We start from the raw sequence: 26,808 nt of genomic DNA, 5'->3' as shown, positions 1-26,808 counted from the left end.
GAACCTTTTGGCTCGGTACATTGTCATAAATTCGAATTCACGTCAGCTTGCCAAAACTTCGGGAGCTTCTACCGAATTTCCGTCGTCCTGGTCTTCGGTCTCCCGGAACTTCGCTTCTCAGACTTTGCGACACCGTTTCCGGAGCATATGAACCACCGCTTCCCCTCTCTCCCCTCTCTCTTCCCCTCCACTCCCGGTACGAGATAGTGCTTCAAAAGTGACAGATTTATGTACGTCGAAAAATTGTCTGTCGAGGGCTAACGACGCCATTGCGCAATGGTTTCTAATCCGAAATTGATGGAACGTGATTGCCTATTAAATAGGTAATGCGCGTAATCGAGAACAAATCCGATTTCACCGGATCTGCTTACACGTTTACGTTCACGATCCCTCGGAACACTCTCAACCGCGACCGCAAACACTCGATAATTTCTCTGGAAAGCTTCGCGCAGCACCTTGTCTTCGGAAATGATTCATTACAAAGACGTTATACGGAATATTAGGCGTGTATTGAATGCTACTTTTTTTTATCTTTTTAGTGACACACATTATTCGCGCGGGAATTCTTGTAGATCAATACTAGGCTCACGGAGCGAGTATTTTATATTATTTAACCTGTTAACCGAGCGGGACGTATAAATACGTCAAACGTAAACAATATCGGGTACGGGTAGGACATATGAATACGTCCTTTTCTATTTGTTTGTAATTTTGTATTTTCCTTTGTGCTTTATATGTAAATAAACGAAAAAATATATATTTCATTGTCTTTTCATTTATTTTAAGCATAAATAAAAAAAAATAATAATATGAAATTACATCCTCCGGGCGTGACGTATTTACACGTCCTAGTGAAAGAGTTCGCGCCCGTTATATGCTGCGTAATTAAACAGGGAATTCCCCGGTTAACAGGTTAATAAAAATAACGAAAATGTGTCCATCCAAATTTTTAGCCATTTTTTAAATAATGTACATATACCCAAAGAAATAAATTTGTCAAATTTGTCTGAATGAACGTAGATTAAAAATATTAGAAGAATCCGGCATTTTGAAGAGTCCCGTAAATTCTGATTTGAGCTGAGCTATTTTTAACGGGGATACGACTCACCGAGGATTTTGTGCATGTATAGCAAAAATGAATAGGTGTAATTTGAAACAGCAGAAAGATTACAAGAATTTGAGAACGTCAACACATTTCTTGCAGCTTGACGAAACTACGAAAGAGAGGAACTTAATCTTCCATTTGGATTCTGTGTCGTGCAATCGATGCAGACAATTTCTATTTTTACAAATTTTTATTTTGCATAATGATTCGCCGTCTGATGAGGATACTGACCTTGATCGATAAATTTTATTTCGAAAAACGCTACGTACATTCATATGCAACGACCTTATATTTTCTGAAGACATAAAAAGTTGTACTGAAAAGTCTTGAATGTTTGAGCGTGTAGAAATAGAATTCGAATTAGACTTCGACTAGCGTTGAATTTTTCCGTGGGACTGGTAGGCCCCGCGGCCGCAAATTCTCGGCCGAGGTTTTCGATGGCCCACCAAAAGAGCGAGGCGATCGCGAGCGAGTAAACGAGCGGATCGTCGTGTCGGCAGGTATTCGATAGCACCGCAAGGGTCATCGACCGCAGGTGCTACACGCTCGTTCGCTCGCTGGTTCGCTTGCTCGTTCGCCTGCTCGTTCGCTTGCTCGTTCAGCTTGTTCGTCCTCGCGGCACGGCACGGCTCGGCTCGGCTCGGCTCGGCCGAAACTTACGGCCCCGTTGCCTTTTCTATCCGAGGCTCGTAAAAAATTTACAGTCACGTCGGGTTTTCTATGCGCGTCGTCCCGGGGACACTGGCCGACGATAATGACCGCCGTAATTGGTTAGGAATTCGGCGGTTAACAGTTGGAATCTCCGTCACGAAAGTAAGAGTATGCTGCTTAACCGGAATATCGGGGTGGCAACGACCGAGTCGAAATAAAAATCGGGTACAGTGCCGAAATAAAAAAAAAAAAGAATCCTAGATTCGGCAAGCCGCGGCGACAATTTCGTCCATTGCGTCTCCCTGATCGTTCTCGGAACTCGGTAACCAAATGTTAGCTGTCGACAAATCGATGGGTCCGAGATTAGAGTCATCGGAGGTATCGGTGAGCCAACATCCTCCGTCGACGACAAACAGGAAGACCCCGTGGGAGAAGGAGTCGAAGCCGCTTTCGGGTCCCGGTGTAACAAGGAAAATCAACAGCTCACGAAACGCACGACCACTCGGAAAGAAAGAGACGCGTGGAACCGACGAGGGGAAGCCCCCGTGTAATATTCAAAGACCGCCGAAACCAGCGGGTACTTTTGAACAGGTACCCGCCGGTTCCCGAGCCGATTCACCTCGACAAAACAAGGCCGCAGGCCATTGACCTCGGGCCACCACGTGGCCAGCGATGTCTCTTCGCCATCAAGCCACCTTGCTCGCCCGATTCAAACCAACCACCCGGCCGTGAACCTCCTTTGCCTTCCTAGGGCCACCGTCTTACACTTTTAACTGATTCCTACGGCCCAGGACCTTGTTCTGCCCACGAGGATTCGTGCGAACAAAGGCGTGGCTGCTGCTCGCTATGCTCGACTTCTCGGTGTAACCCTAGGACACGCAACAATGGAAACGGGAAAGGTGTGAAAAACGCTGGGGCCAAGGGGCTGTGCGACCTCGAATCGACCACAAAAATCGAAAATTTATCTTACCTTTTTTCTTGAAGCTTTTCACGCGTCGAAATGGCCAAGTTATGGCACGAGGTAAGTATTTACTCGAAGCTTGACCTACGCCCTATTCTTTACAAAATGATCCGCCGTGTAGCATACGATTTGTTGATGTTCCAATTCGTTCAGGATCTGCTAAAAAAAATTGTGATCCTTCGTCTGTTGATAAATATTTAATGTATTCTAAGCAATGGCGTTAATATTGTAAAAATGCAGAGATCTATAGTCATTCTCGGAGCTTCATCGTTACGTGGAAAGGAAGTTACGTTTTTCTCTGCTCAGGGAAACTTTCCTTTTAAACACGGCGGAAAAAGCACAAGTTCATCGTGCCTGCATTTGCATTTTTCACTTCCGTGTTGTCAACTCAGCTGAGCCGTCCATTAGCACGTGTCATTGACACGGAGGCTCGCGGCGCATTTACGCTGCCGCGGTATCAAACTGGAGATGAAGAATCCGTGCTCGCATTCATCCTCCTGTCTCAAGTTTCATTGTTCCGAATGAATCAACGTGCGCGGCCTGCACGGCGCATAAGCATTTTCAGGCTTGATGCAATACGGTCGTTGAACATAAATCTACCGACCATGAAAATTAACACTATTCTTGCGAAATATTCTACGTGCCATCGGTGTCGCGTTACGAACGGATGGCGGCGACTATTTCTAAACATTTGCGCTGGGAGTCGTGATCGCTTCAAATTTAAATGAAATCTTTGTAAAGAAGATCTAGGATCATTCGCAGAGTTCAAAAATATTCTTTCCTCGATGTCAAATTATATTTTCGTTTCGCCGCGGAGGTTCTTGCGAAGAAAATTCAGAAAAGGTGTTAACGAGGGAGGGAATCCTGGATCGCGATCCGTCTTCGAAGGGCGGACAATGCGATTAATGTCGCCGCGGGAAGCCTGGAAGCCCGGGAAAAATTGGAGGGTTAGGGTCCTCGGGCATCTGCCACTCGATCTCCCCTACCGGTGATCGTTTCCTCTATCTCTGGCCGGCAAGGTCGACGATCCTTGAGAGAAAAGATTATTAAGCACGGTCGCGTTACATGGACCTTCGGTGGATGGCCGCGGTTCGTGCAGCAAGGTGCACTGACCGCACGATAGAAACACGTGGACGCGGACCGTGTCGGTGACGACGATTCCGGGGAAGGGAAGGAAAAAGAGGGGTGGGGGGCAGGCTGGAAGGGCTGATGATTTCACGTGAAGCCCCGGCAGTCATCGTATACGTGACGAAATGAGCGTCGGCCGCTTACGAAATTCTTGGCGAGCGCGTCACGGTGTCGTCTGTCGGTTTCCTTGAAGCGAACGGGATTTCGGAAGTTTCGTCAGAGTTTCGCACCTTTATTTGCTTGCAAATTATTGCGATCGTGCAGCCTGTGTTCAGCACGAGGAACCAGGGATTCAATGATGGAAGCTAAACGTGGCAGGCATTTTATTAATTTAACACAGATGTTTCATTAAAGTTCACCAGCTTCCTACCAAACGATGTTCCTTTCAATCAGATAATTTTTATTTCGCATAAAGACTGACTTTTCATTTTTCATATCACTAGGTTTACGGTACCCGTTGACACGTTGAACGCCACGTCAGCCATATGTGGCTGACGAAATTAACTGTGCAGGTTTTAAAATAAATTTTTACGTTGATATATTCATTGTACTAAACTTAATTAGGATCTGTAACATGCAAGAAAGTTGGAGGATTACTCGGTATCGTACATTTAATTTTTTGCAATTTTTATTTCATCAAATAACTTACTTTGATTTTATGGAATTTTTGGGGTTTCTAGTTTGGCGTTCACGGTGTTAAAATGGCGGGTTCTACTATTTTTAATTTGTGATTACTGAGAATGGTTAAAAATTTGGATAGATGTATTCTTGTTGGTTTTGTAAAGAAGTGTAAAATAGTCAGTTTCGGCACTCCGTGAATCTAGTGTTAAATTACCTTGATGTTTACCTTTGAGACTATGATAGGAGAAACTGTTGAAGAAAAAGGAAAAATTGCATCGCCGTTTAGGGTCACGGCGGCAAAATTCCGTGAATCGGGAACGGAGCGGCTTGCGGCCGGAGGACACGGTTCCTGTTTCCTTCCCTCCCTTTCGCCGGTATCCTTTTTCTCCTAATCGCGCCGGCTTCTAGTGACGTAACAGCAAGGTCTTACGGTACCTCCGGCAACGGGCCTACATTACGTGAGTATCCCTACACGCGACCCGCATGTCCGTAGTTACGTACCTGCGTAGAAGATCCGCTACACGTTGTTCGAACCAGCCGAGCCTCTCTCTCTCTCTTTTCTCTTTCTTTTTCTTTCTCCCCCCACCACGCACGCGCTCTCTCCAATCGCGCATTCTCTTTGATTCTTGGTTCGCTCGGCGCGGCTCATTGAAGCGGTATCCTAAAAAACGATTAACGGTCCGAGCAGTCTCCTTTAATCTTCGATCGTTATTTCAATGTATACCTCGATTGTTTCTTAATTGCATGCAACGTTTGTACCTTCCTCCCGACGCCGACTCGCCGCGTCTCCGTTCCGAGACCGCGAGATCATCGGACGATGACTAACAGTTTCTTGCCCCCGGTCGCCTCTTTTCTTACCGCGAGGCAGCGATGATTCACACACAGAGAGCGTTTCGAAAGTCCTGTCAAAAAATTCTCTGCTACAGCCGCCGACGTCTTGCGAACCGGAGGAAGCTCCAATAGCACGTTGATTCGCATACCTTTCGTCCGGACGATACGCTTTACGGCCGAAGTAACGCGTCGAAATGCTCCTCCTCGGGCTGCGGCAATTAAAGTCGAACGGGATCGTCTTTGAAAAAGAAGATTTGTTTGCTCGTATCTTGTGGAACTCTTTTTTTTTCTCTCTCTCTCTCTCGTAGAATACGTTTTGTAGAATTTTTTGACACTCTTGGAACGTACCCTGTACACGTAGAAAAATGATATCAGTTTTTTGTTAGGGATTGACGATCGAAGAGAGATTTATGGTAATGAATGTGTAGGAATCTTGCGAAACTGTTGAAGCTAGAAACTCTTCAAAGTGTTTGCAGTTTCCTATTAAAAGGACGCTAACTGACCCGCAAATGGAAAGCAGAAGGTAAATTGTGTGTGTGTGTGTGCGTCCCCATTTCTGTATTTTCTTCAGCACCGTTTCATATATTTATATAAATAGAATGCAATGTCATTTCCTACAGGTTTCATACTATTCTCGAATTGGAGCGAACGGTACAATTCGCTTCATTCCTGGAAAAGTTTCACATCAAATTTTTAAGCCTTCGCCAAATGTTCCTATGTCCCAAAAGTAGCAAATATTTTATCGACCTCTGCCACTTGGAGCAACTGAATTTCTTTCTGAAATACCCACGGGGTATGCTCAGCGGTAGTGGGGATAACTCCGCGCCGTATATCGTCCAGGCCTCGGCGACATGTACAGAGAAGTCACAGTACTATTGAAACGACTTTAACACTAGGTTTACGGAGCACTAAGAGCGAGTATTTTACATTACTTTCTACAAAATAAGAAGAATGCTTCTATCCAAGATTTTAGCCATTTTTTAAATAATATGTACCCAAAGGAACAAATGTGTTGAATAATTCCACGTAGCCGGATCATCACAATCTCAATGATCGTAAATTAAAAATCTTAGAACTCGTCATTTTGGCGGGTCCCGTAAACCTAGTGTTAAGGTCTAAACAAATGGACATCGAAATACGGATGGCTCGTGTGAAGACGTTTCGCGTGAAGAAACGATTAGCGATTTCAGTGTGATCATGGAATCGGTCGATCCAGGGTCATCGGCGTAGCGTCGTTTTCCCTTGTTTTCTGATCGGTATGCGCGGGTGCCGCGACGCCGACAGGTGAGCAGAGTACACGGTCGGTACATCCACACGCGCATGTACGTACGTATGTAAGATACAGTTAGGAGTACCGTTCTGAAAATGCAACGGCTCGTATCGAGCCGAAGAGAGCGAGGAGAGTGTTCGGGTTGTAGTGTTCGCTGGTACACATACATACACGCGGCGCTTTAACTGAAACGGCCGCGGCGCGGCGGCGGGAGACAGGGATCCAGTCGAAGGGGGTATAACGGTAGCGACAAATTCAATGGCACCGGGAGAAGAGGACGAAGCGTGCGCGGGGGGAGTCGCGGGTTTCACGCGCAAATAATTATAACCGATAAAGGCATTCTATTTCACGTCGGCGGCTGCCACGATTCCGGCTACCGGCGGGTACGGCCTGGTTGCGAACGGTTAGGTCAAGTCCAGCGATTCCAACGGGAGTCGGCGTTACGAACGACCAGACTCACTGGAAGACTCGACTTTCCATTACCATAGTTCCACTGTTATTCGAATGGGCGCGTGTCGCGCGCGCCGCGTGCACCGATAACGAAACAGCGGTCCAATCCGTGTCGAACGGGCAACACATACACACACATACACACAGATCGAGCCGATGACGAATGTATTACGGTAGATCGAAGCTCACCTTAAAGGGACGCGACGGTTCGCGCGTTGACCGACAAATGCTCACCCCTTTCGACACCTGGTGACCTCGTTTCCACGATCCCCGTTCATCCTCGTGTCGCAAGTAAAACTCCGCGCAACGAGAGACCGTACGATCGAGCTGATCTCGATCGGCTGCATCGTTGCCCGGAGAGAACAGGATCCGATAGGGATGACGAGATCGCAAACTTATCGCCTCGAAGACGGAACAGCCTATCTGACCGAGGAGTACAGGCTGCTAACGGATCGAACGAAATGCGCGTGCGCACGTCACCCCTGAATCCCGTCGAACCAATGAAACTCCCTCTCACGCTGCCCTCCAGGGGGTCGAAGATTCCGATGTATTTCGAAGAATTTCCGTCGGAGATCACAGAAAAATTGTTCACCGTAGCGGCCGGGCCAAGATCGTCGAAATCTCGATCCGTTTGGCGGCATCGCCGCCCGGAAATCCTCGAGAGCGACCAAAAACGTTACACGGCGAGGGTTGAAAGGCTGTCGGTGTCGGCGCGATCCGGGCGGGGTGGTAGCAAACGGTGGCCACGGCTCAACACCGGCTGCCATCTGGTGATGGTCGCTTCAACCTCGAGCCCACTGCTTCCCCGTTGAAGTGCATAGCCGAAACGAGTCGTACCGCTCTCCGAAACGTCATCAGCACGAGCTGATTTTTCGTTGGATCGAGGGGATCCCTGTGCGCGACGCGACCGCGACACGCGTGTCCCGTCCGCGACCGTGTGCTCTTACGTGGGGTGTAGTTTTTTCCGGTGTTGCCACCGCGGTGTGTTGCTTCCGGAAACGAAACAACGGGAAACAGTCGCACGCATCGCCGAGCCAGGATGACGGAGACGACAATGACGTAAAGCCCACGAGGCCAAGTGGATTTGACTGGTGACCCGACTGGCAACGCGCGCGGACCACCCCGATTCATGGCCAAACCGACGTTCTCGATCTTGCCGGAGACTGATCCGCTCCTGTGAGCCTGGGTTGCGCGAAAAATCAGGCGGATCCTGGAGCCTTGATAAGGGAGAGATAGAGAGAGAGAGAGAGAGAGAGAGAGAGAGAGAGAGACAGACATACTGGACAATGATCGATGTCGCGAAAGTACCGTTGCGACCCGCGATGATGCCACACAGCGAATCCTCTCGCGATCGCGACCTCAAACTGGCGAGGTGTTTGGTGGACGATTGAACCATTCCCGGACCTAGCTAGCCAGCCAGAGACACCGTCGTCTCGTGTTATCGTTTCCACGATCACAGGACCTACGCCAGGGGTGTCCTGTGTCCTGTTCTCATCTAGATGTAGCTCTCTCTCTCTCCGGTAGAATGTAAACCAAGGGACAGGAACACTGTGAAGTGAGTGAGTGAGGGACAGTGAGAGAGAGAGAGAGAGAGAGAGAGAGAGAGAGAGAGAGAGAGAGAGAGGGATGACGTTGAACGAGGGGCGAAATGTGATAGACCAGGAGTCTCGAATAGCCGCCCCGCTGCGTTGCACGACACCGCGTTGAACCGGAGCTTGGTTGTTCACGGGATATCGACCGAAGGCCGCAGCTACCCGAATTAGTCGTAATGAAGGTCGCGAACGAACGTGTGCGCCTCTTCCCGTGAGATCAACCGTTCCGATAGAGCCGCGCGCGCGATACACACTCTGGTTCGAGAACCGACCAGCAGATCTCTGTCGCCACCAACAGCCATTGCCGGGAACTCGCTGAAAGTTCCGAAATCGCGTGCAGGGGCTCTACTCACTCTCTCCCTCGCGAAAGTGTTTTCGGTCGTGATTGTTTCTTCGTGGTCGCCCGGAAACAAACGCTGAAACATCGGACGAGAATCGATGCGTCCGGATTAACGAAGGGGAACATTGAAACCGAGAGTGCGGGGCTAGATGTAACTCCCTCGAAATACGGTTCTCTGAACGAGACCTACTGACCTATCGACTCTCGACTCTACCCTTCTCCGCCCTCCCGCTCCTCTGCCCCCCCCCTCTCCCCTGGTCTCCACCTTTTTCTTCTCTTTTTTTCTTTCTTTCTTACTTTTACCCTTTAATCCGCGGACATCTTCTAATCGAGCAGCTAGAATCGACGCTATCGGAGGACAGCGACCGTCGCAGGAAGCGTTGTGTGTGTTTGCGCGCGTGTGTGTATCAGCGTGCATGCGCCCGTGTGCATGCGTGTATGCGAGAGTGTGTCGAGTCGCGGGCAAGGCGACGTAGCTGCGCGTACGAACGGAGGCGCGGGTGAATCGAAGAGAGTCGTTCTTTGAACGAGACCCACTGACCTATCGACTCGGCCGCTCCGCTCCTACCCCCCAGCGTCTTTCTGTTCCTCTCTCGCCACCCTACTTCTGCCTTTCTCCCCTGCGTGTGCTGGCGGTGCCGCCGCGTAACGTCGCGTCCGAACGTGCTCGTAACTTCATTTCGTACACCCCTCGGAAAAGAGGAACGCCGAGAGGTGAGACGAGGGGTGGCCGACATCGACCCGCGCGCACATTCACGAAACGAGTGCCTAAGGATTTTCAGATCGCTCCTCTCGCGACTCTATCTCGACCTTTCGATTTTCCGGTTTCCGACGCCACGGTGTGTGCAGGGTATCTCCACGAATTGCTTTACTCTCCTTCTCTGTCTCTCTCTTTCTCTTTCTCTTTCTCTTTCTCTTTCTCTCGGTTCTCTGTCTCTTGTCTATCACCCAACCCCTTTCTCATTCCATCCGTCTGATTCTCTTTGGCGGTTCGCTTGTAGGTCGTCAAGTACTGATAGGGTATCCGAGACTGGAAGATGAAGAGTGCCTAAAATTGTATGCCTTCTCGACTGATTATTGATACACGATACACGGACGCGCGCGAATCGTCGTCTATTTTCTCCGCGTTCGGTGGACCGTCGTTCTCCCTGCGAAACGGGTTGGTTCCGACGTTCGTCTCGTGAACGAAGCTCGACCGTGTAACAGTCGGTAAACAGTGCCTCAGATTATTATCTACTCTCGACCGATCGACAGGGAAACGTGTATAGTTCGTCTGGTTCCCTTTCGACGGCGAAAGGGAGCAGAGACAAGCTTCAAGGACAGATTCGCCGGGAACCCTTCCTTTCGATACTTTTATCCATTCCAGGATCTAAAAAAGAAATCTATATCATCCTCCTCCTAGAGTGTCCTTCGTCCTTTGTCACGTACCCGATCACCGTTCGCAGACTGATCCGGACAGTGAAACGTTCGGCAAAAGTCGCAAATAGATCACGCCTCGCGTGGGATCCACGAGACGAATACTAGAGGAAATTCAACGTTCTTCGCCTGCTTCGACTCGTCGAACTTTTACCGGGTGAAAAGTGCGATCGATCGACCACGCCGGTCTCGACGGTGCGTCTTTAATCTCGCCCGCGGAAGAGATGGCACCCGAAGGATCTCGCGGGGCAAACGAATTGACGAAACCGCGCGCAGCCAACGGTGCCGAAACACTGTCGAGCAACGGTGACGAGATTAACAACAGAAAGAAAAAGTGTCCGAACCGGAAGTTGTTCGAGTTTAGACCGATACCGGAACACGCTGAGCTCTCGAGCCTCGAGCGGCGGAAATGTTGTTAGATCGGGTTTAAACCGAGAGGGACAGAGAGCATCGTAACTCGACGAAAAAAGTAATAAAATGGCGGAAAGTGCGGCGAGTCCGGGCGCCGTGCAAGTCGCTGCGAACAGTCCGCAGCAACAGCAACAATCGCAACAATCGCAACAACAACCACCGCAACAAACGCAACAGACGCAACAGCCGCCGGATATAAGCAGCTCGCAGCTGGCGTCCCCACCAATCACGGGCACAGGTACGAATAGGAAACGATCGAGATCTTCCGGTAGGGTTATATTCAAGATCTATGGGCATTAGATGTTTTTGTTCGATTAGCTGAACGTTCCTTCGCGATAACAATCTGACTGTTCTCTGAATTGTCTGTGTTACCTTCCGAATGAAACTTTTCGTTAGTCTTCGAATTTTTCTAGTTTTAGTAAATAATTTAATCGTAAAGTCTCCATGAGCCGCTCTTTTTCTTCCGAGTTCAAGCGGTCAAACTAGCGCAGCCATCCAATTAAATTTGGAGAATGGCAGCCAGGATTTAATCCTTGTGTTTCTGAAGTGCTCAATTTGGAACGTAACACTTCTCTTTCGGTAAAAATGCACGAGTCTCCGGCGAATTGTTAGCAAGAAAACTCGGGGAGGAAGGAGAAAGGTCTCGGCGAAGGCAGGAAGCAGGCTTAGCGAATGAAAGACGTCGGTCGCGTCAGGTTTTTCTCTTTTCTCGAATGGTGCCGGCCGTGTTCGCATAACGAAGGATTATTCTGTCGGGCATTCTCTGATAAACTGGATCGATGCCAGAACATTAACCAACCAGCTAATTAGCAAAATTAATGTGCACGTTTTTCAGAGAAATGCTCTCTCGGGCATTCAAATTCTTTGCATTCGGAAAGTATCTTCGTTTGCAAATCATTAATAGGTTCCTACTCGTCATAACATTACCTACGGGATATTTATAGACATTATTGCAATTATGAATCCGCTCGCCGAAAGTTTTTCATTGCTCTCGAGAGGCTCGGCTACGCGGCCATTTCGTTTCCATCTCTTAATTGGAGCGAGTTGCCCGCTGAAAAGTTTCATCGACTGCGAAACGGCTCCCAAATACATCGAAACCGGACGATAGGTGTGTTTCCACGACGATTCGATGTTTCGCTTGTAAACATACATTTCGATTATCGTCGACCACCGCGAACGCGAGAACACGTGCGCAACGAGTCAAGTTTCGGGAACATTGAAACGCACTCGAGCAGGCACGTCGAACAAATTGACATTCGACTTACGAAGTCCCGTAAGCGAAAGCAGCTCGTCAAATTAGTCACAATCGTCCGACGACAATGGAGAAGCAACAAGAAACTCGATTAACGAACAATCGCGGTCCGGCGTGCGGCGATCTATCGGAACATAGCATCCCCATTAGCCGTGATCGAAAAACAAAAGAAAGACCGAGGATGCCGGGTGTTTCGCTGGCGTAGCCGACGCTGCTCGCGCAACGCAGCCGCCACTCCTCTCGTGGAACCGGGAACGTTCAGAATCCGCCATTACCATATCGATCCGTTCGACGTGGTCCCTCGATCGGTCGCATCAATCCTATGGACTGGGCAGAATGCAGAAAGAAGAGGACGAGGAAGAAGAAGAGGAACGGCGGCTGTTCCACGAAGAGAGCGATCGGCACGAACGTGGCCCCGGCGATAGGTAGCATAAATCAAAGCAGAGTTAGCCTGACTGCTAGCCGGAGAGACGGTCGAGGTCGGCTCTGTTGTACGGGGCAGGCAGCGAGTCGGTTGCATCGCGTAATGAAGGACTATTACTCCTCTCGCGGTTGGGTTGCACAGCCGAGACGAAGCGGGCCGATATGCCGGCGCTTTTCGTGCACGCTTCTCATCCCACGAGGGACAGGACGACGGGAGTGAAAGGGGCAGAGAATGCAGCCGGCGCGGCGACGAGAAGAGGAGAGCGCGAGTCGCGTTAGCGGATCTGTCGGTCGAGTAACGGAACGCTCTCGAGTACCGCTAGCACCGGCTCTGACGCGGTTACCGGACACCGTTACTTCGGTGATCCGCGAGTATACCCACCACGTGCTGTCTCACCGTTCTCTTTGAAGCACGCGGCGGCGGCGGCGGCGCGGCGATTCTCGGCTCGGCTCGGCTCGGCTTAGGTCGGCCCGTTCGGCTCGAAGGATAATGCGAGCGAGCGAAACGCGCGCGCGAATTCGACCAACTGTGGAAAAATCGTGATCCCTTGCGCGCCAGTGACGCCGCCTCCGCTTTGCCTCGCGGATAACCGCGATTGATTTACAAGCGTTACACGAGGGGGCACCCTCCTCCTCCTCCTCCTCCTCCTCCTCCTCCTCCTCGTTCGCCGCCAATGGATCCGATGCCCCTTCTACCCGGCAACCAGTTCCGTTTGCATTAGCTCGATTCACTGTTACCGCCCCTCTGCAAATAACCGCCGCCGCGCCAGCGACGCTCCGTTTGTTTTTCTTTTTCCAGGCAACGGTGAATCGAACGGACCCGCGACGCAGACGTCGAAGAAATCCCGCGCGGAAAGGGAATTCTAGGGAACCGGGGGGAACTGGGATATAGTTGCCTCGTCGCGAATTGATGCGGCATGAATATGCAACGGGTTCGCGAGATTGTTAGTTTGTCGAAACGTTTGACGATGCGACGCGATCACGCTAACCGGTTCGTTGCCGCTGTCGACTTACGCTCGAAGCGAGGAACACGAACGCCAAGTCGTGGACGACATTTTTGCGGAACGCTGGGATCACTGTCGATATTCTGCCAATAGGGAATCCCCTGACCGTATCGCGACCGGTCGAACGGTTTCACATTTTCGGACAAAAAATAATTAAAATTGGATTAAGAGGATCTTTTTACGGTTTTTCACACTTTCCTTGGCAGACGATGTTTTCACATATGTACAGGAATAAGAAAGGTTAATGCCTGTAACCAAAACACAATCATTATGATTACGATTAGGATTCGTTCGAATTGATTAGAATTATTATTAGAAGACGTTTGAAGAATTTATTATTACCAACTCATTGAAGTGGTTGAAAAGGGAATATCTATGTAGCTCCCGTTTCCCGTAATGTTTATTTTGCATATAAATCTGCACTGTAATTATTATACGCACGCACAGCACTGGCGGAAATTTACCTCGACGAATGTCCAACAAAGTTATAGCTGGCAAGATAAAAATTATGCTTTCTACACGAAAGGAGAGATGGAAAAACTGGCAAAACGTAACATGTAATACTAAGAGAAATCACGAAGAAACGAATGCAGAGATTTTTGAAGCACCGATAAAACCGAAGAGCGGGTCCGAACGAAAATTAGCCAATGATTTTGTAACCGAGGGCTATTACGCTGCGGGCAGGTTTTACAAGCTTGCCATGTAAAACGGTTTCGTTTTTAAAGTGTAAAACATTCTATCGCCTGAACGTTTGAAGTCGTTCGTGTAATTACGAGCGGCGCACGAGCGCTGATGAAGAGATACAGTCCGATGTGTTTGAAAGGTGTATTTTTGGCGTGCATTGTTAAGGGAACATGGAAACCGACGTGGTCGGAAGAATTTTGCTGAAAAACCAGTGCAAAACCTGCCGAAGGAAACACTAAAAAAGCATGATCAACGAACACTGAAAAACATTTACCAATAGTGTAGAGAACAATGGAAGGAATCAGAGACGGGCTATATCGGAAACATCGGCAATACACCGGCGAATAAATCGAATAAAAAAATATCATCAAGATAACCCCCCTCCACCGTTTCGATTCGCGGTCCAATTGGTACCCTTATCGACGTCCATTCTTCAACATCCATTGATCGACTCGCTGCCGCAGAGAACTCTGACCTAAATCCGAAAAAAGACGATCTCGGAGCAACGGGTAACTTGTGGTATAAAAACAACTTGTTGTTTATCTAGGGTCGCGACGCAACGGCTAACGTGCAATATTACTTAATAGCGTATGCTCGGGCTGGTAGCGTGTTGCGTCGCCAGGGCCTCTGTTATCGTAACGACGTTCGTCATTCCAGCGTGGATACAGTGAAACCTTTGGAAGATAATGGAACCGGTTGCTCGCGGTAGGCGGTGGAAGTCAGGTGCTAGAATCACAGTTAACCACACGCGATTTTTCTTCCGCTCATTATTGGGATGTTACGACGCGACGCCGGGGCCCGGCGCGGCGTTCTCGAAGCTTTCGCGCGCTAAAAGCGCCGTTTTAATCGCTTCTTTTCGGGGGGGAAGGGGAGGGAAGGGAACGCTACTCGGCGCGAAGCGCGCGCTTATCGCGCGTAACGGAAAAGGAAGCCTCCGTAAGAGCCGCGGTTCACGCGAACGATCGCTCAGCTACACCTCTCTTCGAGTCCAGGGGTTAGGAGGCCAGCCGCTTCGTCATTTTACTCACGTCCGGCACCATGAGAAAATTTACGAGACAATATTTGAATAATCGCCGTCGATCTCTCTCTCTCTCTCTCTCTCTTTCTTTCTCGAGAAAGAAAAAATCCTACGGGATCCTGTAACTTAAACGCCCCGGGGGAAAAAAAACCACTTGTTTATTTACCAACGAATTCGCATACATACCTCCTGTTAACGGATTATATGTACCGTTGCTTCGACGATCCAGACATTGATTTTGCACGCGAGTGTTTCGTAATTACGCCGCGCGCCGTTTTGCCACGATCAATCGACCGAGGCGAATTCTTTTTTCTTTTTTCTTTTTTCTTCTTTCTTCTTTTCGTTAGGTCGATGGGAAATGGGGGCGGAGCTTCTGGCGATTATTCTTTTTTTTTTTTTCTTTCAAATACCGCGTTTGTTGCTTTCTCCCTTCAAATATTCGATCTGTGTCTTTGGTTTAATCGAAATTCCAGTATCTCAATTCTATCAGCTATGCCGAATTATTTGAATATGATTTCTCTTAACGATTATCGAGTGGTCACTTGTTAGCATCGATGTAAAATACGGAATCTTTAATTTATGATAATTAAATGATTCGATCAATTTGATACATATTGATAACGGCACAATACAAATTCAATAAATGTAATGAATATTAATACCAGCATAATATGAATTCAATAAATTTAATACTAATTGAACGAATACGTTACTGAACAGTCGATATTGACGTTTACCTCTCTCATAATAATCACTGCTGCTATAGCTGTCGACTGTGAACGTTTTTAAAAAAATATGTGTTTGTAGCGTTTTGAAAATGTCCTGACGTCACCTGCAAGACTAGGTAATCAAAAATACGGATTCAGGTATGATATTTTGAAAGTAGCAAACATATAGAATCCACAACTTTTCTCCGAAACATTTTTTGTACCTCTTATAAGCTTTACGCGTTTCGCGTACAAGAAAGCGGGAACATTAAATTTTTTCAAGTTGCATTCGTCCGTGTGAGACGGCCGAAAGGTCACGGGGTCAACGATACTGTCGTTTATCGTTGAGCGTTGGTTGCCGCGATCGATTATCGCGGTATCGTGCTTAAATATCGTTTATACGAGCGATCGATTCACGTCCATTTCCAAGAGTAATTATCGAATGAAACCGAGCCCCCTCCGCCATTACTGTTGAATTTTACCGCGGACTGGTTTTCACGCCACGAATCACAATACAATACTTCGGCACGCGGTTAAGATTTCCCGTTGCGTTTCTACAGGTTTGCGCATCTCTATGATCTACGGGTCAGGAGGTCATGCTATTTGCCATTTGCCTCACGTGTTCCGCACGTACCATCGATATGAGATAACCGGGGACCGATATTCCGCGTCTTGCACATTTTTTAGAACACCATCCTCGGAATTATGCCTGAACCATTTTAATGACGTATCTTCGGCCCGATCGATTCGAAAACCTAGCGGTTCATCCCCCTGCGATAGACATTCAATTGTTTGCAAATGAAAATTCCTGGTTGATTATAAAACCCAATGCAAATTCGTATCTTCATAAATTAATTCACTAGTTCAAAAGTCAGCGTCTTGATATTTCCTAAAGAATTTCTTCGCGACCTCACTGCACTGCTGAACGTAAGCGGTATGGATTTAATTTGTACAGATGTTAAGAAAATAAATGATTTAAATTAATAGTTCTCCTGTATATAGAGAGTATCGACTTTTAAAACTATTTAATTGCAGAATTGTTTGTTTCCTGTTCCTTTTTTCGTCAGAGAGTCACGCTTTTAATGACTCTGACTAATAAGAAACAAAAGTCGAGTTCTATTGTCTCTGCGTATAAGAGATCGCCGTTCCAAAGGTTGAGTTAACGTCAATTTGTGCGGTTTAGCATCGTTACCACTTAGGTGATAAACGTCGGATCCAACCAGTCCCGCGGTGGCAATCCACGGAGGTTTTAAAGTTTCACAATCGAACCATGAAGATTTCCAAAAATTCTCCTGATTATACAGGGTGAGCCAAGGAAACGCGATCGGTTTAAAGTACTCTGTTATTAGCAGGTCGACGAAAATACCGACGCACGATACCGGTGACGTGTGGCGTACGGTCGCAATCGAGGAAATTCGGAGGTGAACTCCGACACGCTTATCGCGCGGCGAAAAAAAGATCGATGCGCACCAAGTCCTTTCAGGCCGATGTGTAAACAGGTCTGATACATGAAAGTGCACTCCACTTCGATAGAATTTCCTCTCTCTCCGTGGGCGGCTTCCATGTGTTTACGTCTACTTACTAAACTAGGCTTGAATTTCTCAACGAGCACGTTGCCCGAACGTTTGATGCACCCCAAGGGGAATATCGGATCTAGAAATAAAATGCAGTAGAAGCGTATGCGCGTCGTTAAACGTTCGAGGAACCGTCCGGCCCTGAATTTGAATATTTTTGTCGAAACGTTGGAAACTTATCCGTCAAAGTGCTCCCTGTTCTCGTCGATTTCCTAGAATTTTTTGTCCGTCATTTTCAGATCTGTTAACAAAGTTCGGTCTTGAACGCACTCGTGCATGGTCACTGTCAGTTGTCAGTAATGAACGTTCCTCCCTTGAGCAAACACGTACCGTCGAGACACGAAGATGTCGAATTAAAAAATTCATGCCGCTGACGCGAACACGTGCAGCGTGTTAATTCTTCGGCTTAAAAACAAAGTAATAGATGCCGGATACCGATAAACGAACAAACATCGACGGAATGTGTAACGTGCAGTTGCTTCGTGCGCCGGACACGATCGGTTAACGACAAAGTGCCTGACCTCGTAACCCTCAGACCCAACAGATGTGCTCCAATGATTAATTCTTGAACGCGTTACTTCAAAATATCCTTATCCAGCCATTCTCTTAACGCGAATATGGCGCGCAGGAGATACACTCGTGACGCAATTGTAACGCAACTTGTCGAAATATTAATCAACGTTAGCGAACAGGGTGAAAAGTATAGTTACACTTGACAGTTTCAGAAGTTGCTAACAAGTCCACTTAACCGCCTAAACCTGATTCTTTGACAAATACAATACAAGTGCAATTGTACTTTATAGTTTCACCAGCAATTAAAAAATCATGTTTCTATGTTCGCGTAGCTTGTTGAACTGCCAGCGCACATTTCTCGAATAATCAATGAAGAATGTTACTTTGCCTGGAGTTTAAGGGATGAGAAACGAACGACCCCTATCGTAAAGTTCCAAAGTTGAGTTGACAGTTGCGTCTAATGACTTGAAGTAGTTCTCGCGGCGTTAACGGTAGTTCCAACAACAGGTAAACGTAAAACACTTCTTCATTCTCTTTGCAATTCTGGCAGTTAGAACAAGCCTGTTATATTTTGCACACAGATCTCATCTTTATGATGATTTTAAAAATTTACTTCAATCTACGTACATTTTATATCTAATCGAAAATATTGGTGATTTCTCTGTATATGTCGCCAAGGCCTGGATGATAAACGTCGCGGAATTACCCCCACTACCGCGGGGGATACCCCGTGAGGGGTCGCGAAGTTCCAGAGACTCCTGCACGATACACGTCGCCGGCAAGACCGGTGTTGTTGACATATATCGAGAATTCACTGTATATCGTGCAAAAATCGATGTATGTAGTTTCAGCGAAAAAAAGGAGGAGTTCCCCACCTTAAGGCCAGAAAGTTTGCGGCGCGAGATTCGTCGGACTAACAAGCTTACGGCGCTCGATGTAGGGTAAAAGTGCGCTCGACAGTGAAGCCCCGACTCTGAAGCGCGACCGTGGCACGGTTTGGCCTCCCGTGGCTCGCTTAAAACCGAGTAGATACCTTGCATTCTGACTATATGATGAAATTCCTCGGGACGACGTCACCGCCTCCTCCCCTCGCCGACATATCGCACAGTTTCCCCATTTATAGAACGAGTCTCTCCGACTGAAAGCTTTTTTGTGCGCCCCATGGAAATGTCGGGCCGCCGTACCACGTCGAATATCGCGAGCGAATGCTTAAGAGCAGTGGTCCCGCGCACGTGGCGAATATGGCAACAGTGGATGTTTGCAATTTTGAGATTGACAAGACAGCGATTAAAATTGGGCGAGTCAATTTGCGTAAACAACGTTTTCCTATATTGGAAGGAAGATACGCGTATCTGGGATAATTATCCACCCACTGAAGCTGGAACTTGATAAAAGGGACTATAATCGGCAACCAAGACAATGGTTACAATTGTTGGTAGTCGTTAGAACAAGTACCACGGAATATATCGAAATTCATTTGAGAGGATGTTCCATCTTCGGCTTGAGTGTCTCTCGGTAAATTGGCACTCGTCTCATGCTACGTATTGTATCCCCGCGGAAATTCAGTATAATATTTTTGCTCTTACCAACGACCGCAGATGAAGTCGATCAAATTTCATTTCATATTCTAATTAAACTCCGATCGAGGTCAGATTTCTATTTGAGTAAATTTAATCTGTACATCGTTTCTACTGTACATCAATTTTGTAGAAGGCAATTCGTTGGAAAGTATTCCTGTAGGAATAACACGCTTCGTAAATATTATTAATAGAGGAGCATTAATTCAATTTGATCAGCCCTGTATTATATTTTAAATTTTCAAGTGAATTGGCCGAATGTGAAAAGAGTTTTTAAAGAGTGTCCACTTCAGTTTTGTACCTGACTACGCGAGTAATATGGCCGCCGCAGTGTGTAGTGACCGATCGGTGAGGTTTCAGTTTGAAGTTGGGGAACCAGCGGGAATACGGCACTGGTTCGGCGCACCCCTCTTTCAGGTCTTCGGAGTTAGATCGTTCCTACCGGGGATCGGTCGTCCTTTTTCCCTTGCGCATGCCGGTTATCCTCGTTCTCGCGCATCTTACACACGTATTACGTGGCACGACAGTAGGCCAAGAGTTCGATGGCCTGCAGCCTTGCAAGGCCGGTCGCCGCCATGGTACCGAATACCACGTCAGATGACGCTGCTAACGGCGTGTTCTTTCCCGTAAAGCAATCTCACGACGACCGGCAGTATCGACCGATGAAGTTATCGTCGATGTCCGACCTTACCGACCAGATTGAAACGTTGGGTGGCGCCATCGTCGAGCGTTTCGTTCGGTTCCTTTTTCATTCGGGGAACGCGAGGAACGGGTTTCAATTTGAAATTTAAATTCGACGATTGCATCCACCGGGAACATTTTTAACTGTATCTTCCTCGATACGATTAAAATATGATTATCGTTTCCGTCAACCGGCATTTTGATGGAACCCGAGGGACATGGATTGCTTTTTGATAGGTTGACGAATTCTTTTGTTATTACGGGAATATTTTTTGAAGCGACGCTCACAAGGCGGCGGCTCTCCCGGCGGTGAATTATGAACGAACTATTACGAGTTTTCCTCGGCCATTTACTTCCAACATAAAACGCCTTATACGCTCAAGGACTTCTGAATGGTTAACGATCCGAGACCCATTTTCCATTGGGTTATAAATCAGGACAAAGTCCGATTAAGCTCGTATCAGGCACACCTATTTCGAGTTTAACGATTTTTATTAACAACCTTCCGAACACTCTCCGTATTTAGCTTGCTTCGCTGTTGTCAAATTTGACCTGACGTGACAGCCGGGTGGAAATAGTAAGATGGACAGTCGAGTTTCGTTGAAACAATTTAAAAATACTCCCCTTAGAAAGCCAGATCGTGCAACTATGTATTTATATTATGTCGTTCGAACAATTAAATTGTTTCAATGCCCAAAGTAAACTTGTGACGCAGCTTATGTAATTTGCCTCACGGACAGTTGTAATTTTTATATTTTCGGGATCCAAAGTTTAAATCTAGTTAATCTCTCTTCCAAAGTTTCTCTTCGATTATGTCTGTTGGCGTTATGTCTTCCCGCAAATCCGATTGCAAACTCTCACAAAAACCTATTGTATTTCAAATTATCGTCGGGATTATTATACTCGGAAAAACTTTTCGAATATAACAATGTTAATGGGAACAAAAGGCTGTTGCGGTTCTACCTGGTGAGGTGGAAAATGAATGGAAAATGTGGATGCCAATGAATAAAAATCCAAATGAATCGTTAACGGGAAAAATGGTACGAATAAAAACAAATTGATGGATAACGAGGGGAGAGCTTTGCAAGGTGTAATAACATCGGTAAATATACAGTGACTCACAAAAGTATTTTAACACTTACTTCCGGTACCGCCAGCTGACCTGCACCTCCAGATCATAATTGAACCACCCCCATATTTTACCGTAGCACGCGAGTTTGTCACTTCCATTTCAGTATTTGCTTGTCTTCAAACAAAACTGCGTCCATCAGATCCAAAAACGTTAAATTTCGATGCATCTGAAAAGATTACTTTATTCCAGGATGCATTATTTTTACTAATAAATTCCTTGGCGAATTTTAATCTCTTCTTATTATTAATATCACTAATGTACGGCTTCTTTCTAGGAACCCTGGCATGATAATCATTTTCACGTAGCACTCTTCTACATAATTCTGGATTTACATCTTTCTTGAAGTAATCTCTAACTATCGTTGCAAGTTGTGTAGCGGAAATCATTGGATTTTTTTTTATTTCACCGATCAAAGCTCTTTCTTCCCTTTCCGCTAATTTTTTTGGACGGCCTGAACGGTACTTGTTTTTTATAATTCCTTCAGATTTCGATCGTTTAACACTAAACCTACCACGGCCGGTCAAATTGACTTTTTCAAATTTTTGCAATTTCGTACATACAACATAATCACATCGCTATTTATCTTTACGACTTTTCTTCAAGTATGTATACATTGTATTTTTCAGTATTTATTTCTCGTTTTATATTTCATAATATTTCACCATGAATGCTAGACTATGACTGACGCACGTAGAACAACTACCAACAGTGAATGTTTACATTCAGTGCCCGAAAAACTTTGTTCTCATTCATTCTCAGAGCTCATTTCTGTGTGTTCAAATACTTTTGTGGCACCAGCAAAGTTTATGTTTGTGAGAAATAATTCATAACTATTTTCTACATATTTCGATTCACTTGAAACTTGACCTGTATAATCTAGCGAGTAATGCCTATTTACAATGTTAATAATATTTCTGTAAGTATTGTATAATATACTTATTATAATAAATAAAGTATCTCATGGTAAGTGTTCAAATACTTTCGTGAATCACTGTATTCTCAAAAATTACCAGTGGAGATTGAACTTTCGCGACTGCCGATTCGACGAATATGGTTCTCAAAGAAGACAGTAAAAATCTTTCACGAAAAAAAAAACGTATAAATATCCTTAAAAATATAATTAAATTAATAAGAGAAGCTTCGTGAAAAAATTCTGAAAAATGAGACTCTCGAACTGCTGAAACGACGGTGCGGGCCGCTGTGTTAGCGGCGCGGCGAGTCCGGTGCATTCAGCAAGCGGACAATGCGACGCGGCGCAAAAAGGTAGATCTGTCCGTTGGAGTCATTAAACGATGAGTCACGAAGCGAGTGCCGATCGGCGCGTTCGGTCCGCGATGTGTTCATTTCGACGGGAGGACTCGGCCGATCTCTTCTCGGGGAGAGTCGGGCCGGTGTTCCCAAGCGAAGGATGTTTCGTGCAACGGATCTCGTGAGATGTACACGGGGAGATGGGTTTGATCTTTCTCTTTGTCTCTCTCTCTCTCTCTCTCTCTCTCTTCATCCGATTCCGGTGGATCGTTCGAGCGGGATTGTTGGCTCTCGCGGCGCGCGTACCGAAGCGAAACGGCCGAGCGACGGTTGCAAGACGAAACTTCCGATTGCGACAGCACCCATCGCCGACAACAATCGCTCCTTACGTTAGGAGCGTGCACGGCACGGTCTCTCGGCCAGCAGAACAAACGCAAAGAAACGAGAAGGCCTCACGATGCACGTTGATAGTTGCATGAGGCTGCCTTTTAAAAAACTTCGTTTCACATCAACCGAGACGGGAACGGCACTGCTCGCCGGTGCCGCGCGTTGCTTCTTTTTCCTTTCTTTTTCCTTCTTTTTTCTTGTAAAAGACCGAGCTTCCGTTTTGTTCTTTGCCCGGCTCCTGGCTCGGGTGGGAGGGTTTGCCGGGGACCACGGGGTGCGGGTATCAGGGGGTGAGTTGTAAATGAGCGCGTAATAATAGCTCGGAGCTGTATTCGCGACGTGCGACCAAGTCTTTTCTTCGCGCGAACGGGAACAAGAATGAAAAGAACGTTTCGACAGGAGAAACAAATTCAATGGAGTCGTTCCGATGAATAAATCCCCGACACTTTGCTGATTCTCATGGCTCTTCGGGGCACCCGCGATTCGGACGCTCGATCGATCGCTCGATCCTGCCCCGAACGCCTTCCGGTTAATTTTCCTGTTGCTTGCACCGTGTGCGCGATACCTGCTTTTTATGCGATGCTATTGACGCTTTATTGGTTTCCTTAAAGCGTCTCATTGTATCACTGTCGACGCGACTTAATTGCATTTCTTCTTTCCATAATTTGAATACGACGAAAATAGCGTGCTGATAACATACTTGAACGCATTGAACTGGTGTCTGTTCAATTTCGTCTAATAATTACACGCAGAACAGAGAAGAGAACAACTATATTTTCCGTGGCGTTAAACTTGAAGGTAAAAAGTGGAAGTTATTAATCATTCGACTCGAGGCGCGCACGATGATGATCTCTTTCTAATGGACCACCGGTCTTCTTGATACATTGCCAATCTCACAGAAATTAAAAAGTCATTAAATTTTCGATCCGTCGACCCCCCACCGCATTATCCATTAATAATAGATTATGGGCTGTAATGAAAACTATCTTGCATCGATTGTGACATTTCTAACCTTTGTCCCGTTCTGTTTTCAGGTAAGTTCCATGTCCTTGATTCGGGTGTTCACACGTGAGCCCGCGAGAACACGGATCGGTGAGTACCTTCACGGAATCAACGGAATAACACGGATACATCTCGTTAGCGATTTGTTTTTTTTTTTTTTTGGCCTAAAGACGCGTATCATCGCCGGCGTTCCGTGCCGCCACTCACACAGAGACAGATGTATAATTCAGCGGACGAACGCGGCGTTAGTTGTGATCGAAGCCGCTCGGGAGTCCGGTCACGAATTTGTTTCACAACTGCGTAACTTTCCTAACGCTCGGAACAGCGTGACAAAACGCGGCGGGGGGAAGGGAGGGGGGAATTGCGATCTTGGGATTTCTGTTTTGCGTCCCGGCGTAAACAACGCCTCGCCTCGTGTTCGAGTAAAATGGCGGCCGCGTTGACGCGAAATGTCAGTCCCCGTTGCGAGCGTCGCACTTTTCTGTAGAAACCGATCACGGATCTAAAATTCCTCGAAATTCGCAAAATGGAAATCACAATGGACGACGGAGGAACAAAGCGGTTGGAAAGAAAAATCTTGTGTGTGCGAAAAGAGTTAACGACGGCAAAATACGTCCGAGATGCAGGAGGAAATTTTGTCGAAGCTCTTGCGACGTTTCGAGAAAGTGAAGTAGGTGCTGCGTTATACGTCTGGTCATTACTTTCCGTTTCTACTGAAGAGTATATTCCGTTTACATCGATTGTGCATTTTTCTGCTTCCACCAGCGGTTGCGAGTGGATTTTATGCGTTTGTAGCATCTACGGCGTAAAGTTTGATGCATCGTGGTACTTCGTAAAGTTTACGAGTTCATGAAGTTAATGAAACTTTTATTTTACGTGGAGTCCAATAAAATCTTTTACGCTTTAGCGCTCGCGCGCGAGATACGGCACGTATACTTCTGACATTTTAAAGATGCATCGAGATATGTGCAACTGAAAACGAAATAAAATGCAGAAACGGAGGATTAATGGAGAATCGTTTACTTCGTTTGGATTTCGGTGGATTTAGTCTGCAGTTTGTATGGAAGTTGCAGCCGACGAAAAAGTTAAGAGATTAAAACCAAAATTAAGCAAGGGTCGTAAAACAGGAGTGGAAACGCGTAGCTGGTCGTGCGAAACGGGAGGAAAAGAGTAGAGGGGGAACCGGTGGACTTTAACATATTAGTCGGCAGCAAAAGAAACTTGAAATTTCGTGTCGAGTCGTTTGGCACGTATTGGCAATCGAGGTGCACGCGCGCAACCAATACGTCGCGTCGCGTCGGCTCGGTATACTCTCACTGTCCTCGGGGACGTTGCTCGAGGACGAGGATAAATTTTCCTCTTCGCGCGGTATCAATGATTTCCCCACCTCGGCGTCGTCGCAAGAAGCGGTCGTTCTTTGTGTTTCATAAACGCTTGCTCGCGAGTCATTAAACAATTACATAATGTCTAATTTTTCATCGGACTATTAGCTACGCTTGCTCGTGCAGCTCGAACGAACTTCGATGTTGTTCCTGCTCAGATCCATCGAGATCGATGCACGCTAACGCGTCCCGAGTCATGCGAAAACATTTCGGACCGAAATGTCGCTTATATCGTGTAGACACGCCGCACAGTGGTGCCAAGGCGGCAAAAATCCTTTTCATAAATTTTCAATTTTTATAAAAAAAAAATTATTTTTGTAAACCTAATAGTGCGTGTATATGTGCCAAAGTCAGATTTTTGAAAAAAAAATTTTTTACGGAGATATACGCATGAGAAATAACCATTTCCTCGCTCCTGGGAATTCATCAGTTTTCAGTGCGATAGTTATGTAATTACTCCGCCTATAATTGAATACTTAGGGGTCTACAAATCATATGGGTTACTGCAAATGGCTTCAACTATTAACTGGCAAAAAAAATTTTCCAAAAGAGGTTGTTTAACATTAAGTAATATGGACTAACCTGAAGCCCCTTTGCGTTACGCTCATTTTTTATTTATGCAGGAATACAAAAAATCCTTTGAATAGCTTCGATCTGGGACTAATCGTTTTGGCAAGTTATAATATTGATCTAGCTTTGTGCAAAAAGTCATGAGATATTTCGAGATGCTTTCGTCGCAATTTAAGTTCAAATATCAACTTTCGGAATTTCCAAGAACGAATCGCGCGGAAGTCACGATTATTTGATGTTTCAAGTGAAATTTTTAAGGGATACATATCAGATAGTAAAAAAAATGTGACATTCATACATATAAAAACATATTTATATAACAATTTTTATGTTAAATAAACAAAGTTTTCGTTCACTGGACCACTGTCGCAAAAATGCAACACGTATTTTTTGGTAGTGCTCCAATGAACGCTACAAAAATAATTTATGTTAGATAAAAAAAATTGTTATTAAATATTAACATACATAAAAAATTAATAAATCATATGCACTTCACATTTTTCTTTATTATTTAGAAATTTTCGTAAAAAATTTCACCTGGAACATCAAATAATCGTAACTTTCGTACGATTCACTCTAGGAAATTCTGAAAGTTGATATTTAAACTTAAATTGTGGCGAAAGGGTCTCGAAGGGTCTCATGATTTTTTGCACAAGGTTAGATCAATATTACACCTTGCCAAAACGATTAGTTCCAGACCAAAATCTATTAAAGTATTTGTTGTATGCTTCCATAAATAAAAAATGGGCAGAATACAGAGATTTTCGATTAGCCCATATTACTTGATGTTAACAACTTTTTACCAAATTTTTTTTTGCCAAATAAGCGTGGCAATCTCTCCACAAATTTTCAAACAAGTTCGTTGGATAGTTTCTTTT

At 46.1% G+C, this 26,808-nt stretch overlaps 2 protein-coding genes across 10 annotated transcripts in view; one reads left to right on the top strand and one right to left on the bottom strand.

Annotated features, from left to right (window-relative positions):
• Positions 1-4,456: 4,456 nt before the first annotated feature.
• LOC143362109 (uncharacterized) lies at positions 4,457-7,784 on the bottom strand. Of its 3 annotated transcripts, none has more exons than XM_076801971.1 (6): positions 7,535-7,784; positions 7,207-7,436; positions 5,447-5,646; positions 5,226-5,368; positions 4,968-5,127; positions 4,457-4,915 (listed from the first exon to the last, which is right to left on the bottom strand). In XM_076801971.1, exons 1-6 carry the CDS (start codon positions 7,782-7,784, stop codon positions 4,855-4,857), a joined length of 1,044 nt encoding a protein of 347 aa, XP_076658086.1. In that variant the 3' UTR covers positions 4,457-4,854. The 3 variants fall into 3 exon arrangements, with proteins under 3 accessions (XP_076658086.1, XP_076658087.1, XP_076658088.1); XM_076801972.1 differs by having other exon boundaries at positions 4,457-4,870; XM_076801973.1 differs by having other exon boundaries at positions 7,252-7,436.
• A 3,058-nt stretch (positions 7,785-10,842) lies between these two features.
• Hr3 (nuclear hormone receptor 3 ROR-beta) overlaps positions 10,843-26,808 on the top strand; it is a 114,138-nt gene continuing 98,172 nt past the window's right edge. For 5 of the 7 annotated variants that reach the window (XR_013083585.1, XR_013083584.1, XM_076801946.1 and 2 more), the window contains exon 1: positions 10,843-11,044. Coding sequence is in view for 5 of the 7 variants with exons in the window: in XM_076801946.1 (XP_076658061.1) it covers positions 10,843-11,044 (202 nt within the window). In the remaining 2 variants the exon portion in view is untranslated. The remainder of the gene's footprint in view (positions 11,045-26,808) is intronic. The other 2 variants (XM_076801947.1, XM_076801944.1) reach the window with 1 other exon arrangement.

Source organism: Halictus rubicundus, chromosome 16, assembly GCF_050948215.1.
Source record: "Halictus rubicundus isolate RS-2024b chromosome 16, iyHalRubi1_principal, whole genome shotgun sequence".
NCBI lineage: Eukaryota > Metazoa > Arthropoda > Insecta > Hymenoptera > Halictidae > Halictus > Halictus rubicundus.
This window is presented reverse-complemented; position numbering and strand designations above follow the sequence as displayed.

Excerpts from the sequence above, each read along its gene's own strand:
- LOC143362109 (XM_076801971.1), bottom strand. The coding sequence starts at position 7,784 with ATGGCAGCCGGTGTTGAGCCGTGGCCACCGTTTGCTACCACCCCGCCC. Across the intron at positions 5,647-7,206 it reads AACCGTCGCGTCCCTTTAAG|GGTACGTTCCAAGAGTGTCA; the intron begins GTGAGCTTCGAT and ends CTACGTGTACAG. Across the intron at positions 5,369-5,446 it reads GCGTATCGTCCGGACGAAAG|GACTTTCGAAACGCTCTCTG; the intron begins GTATGCGAATCA and ends ATTTTTTGACAG.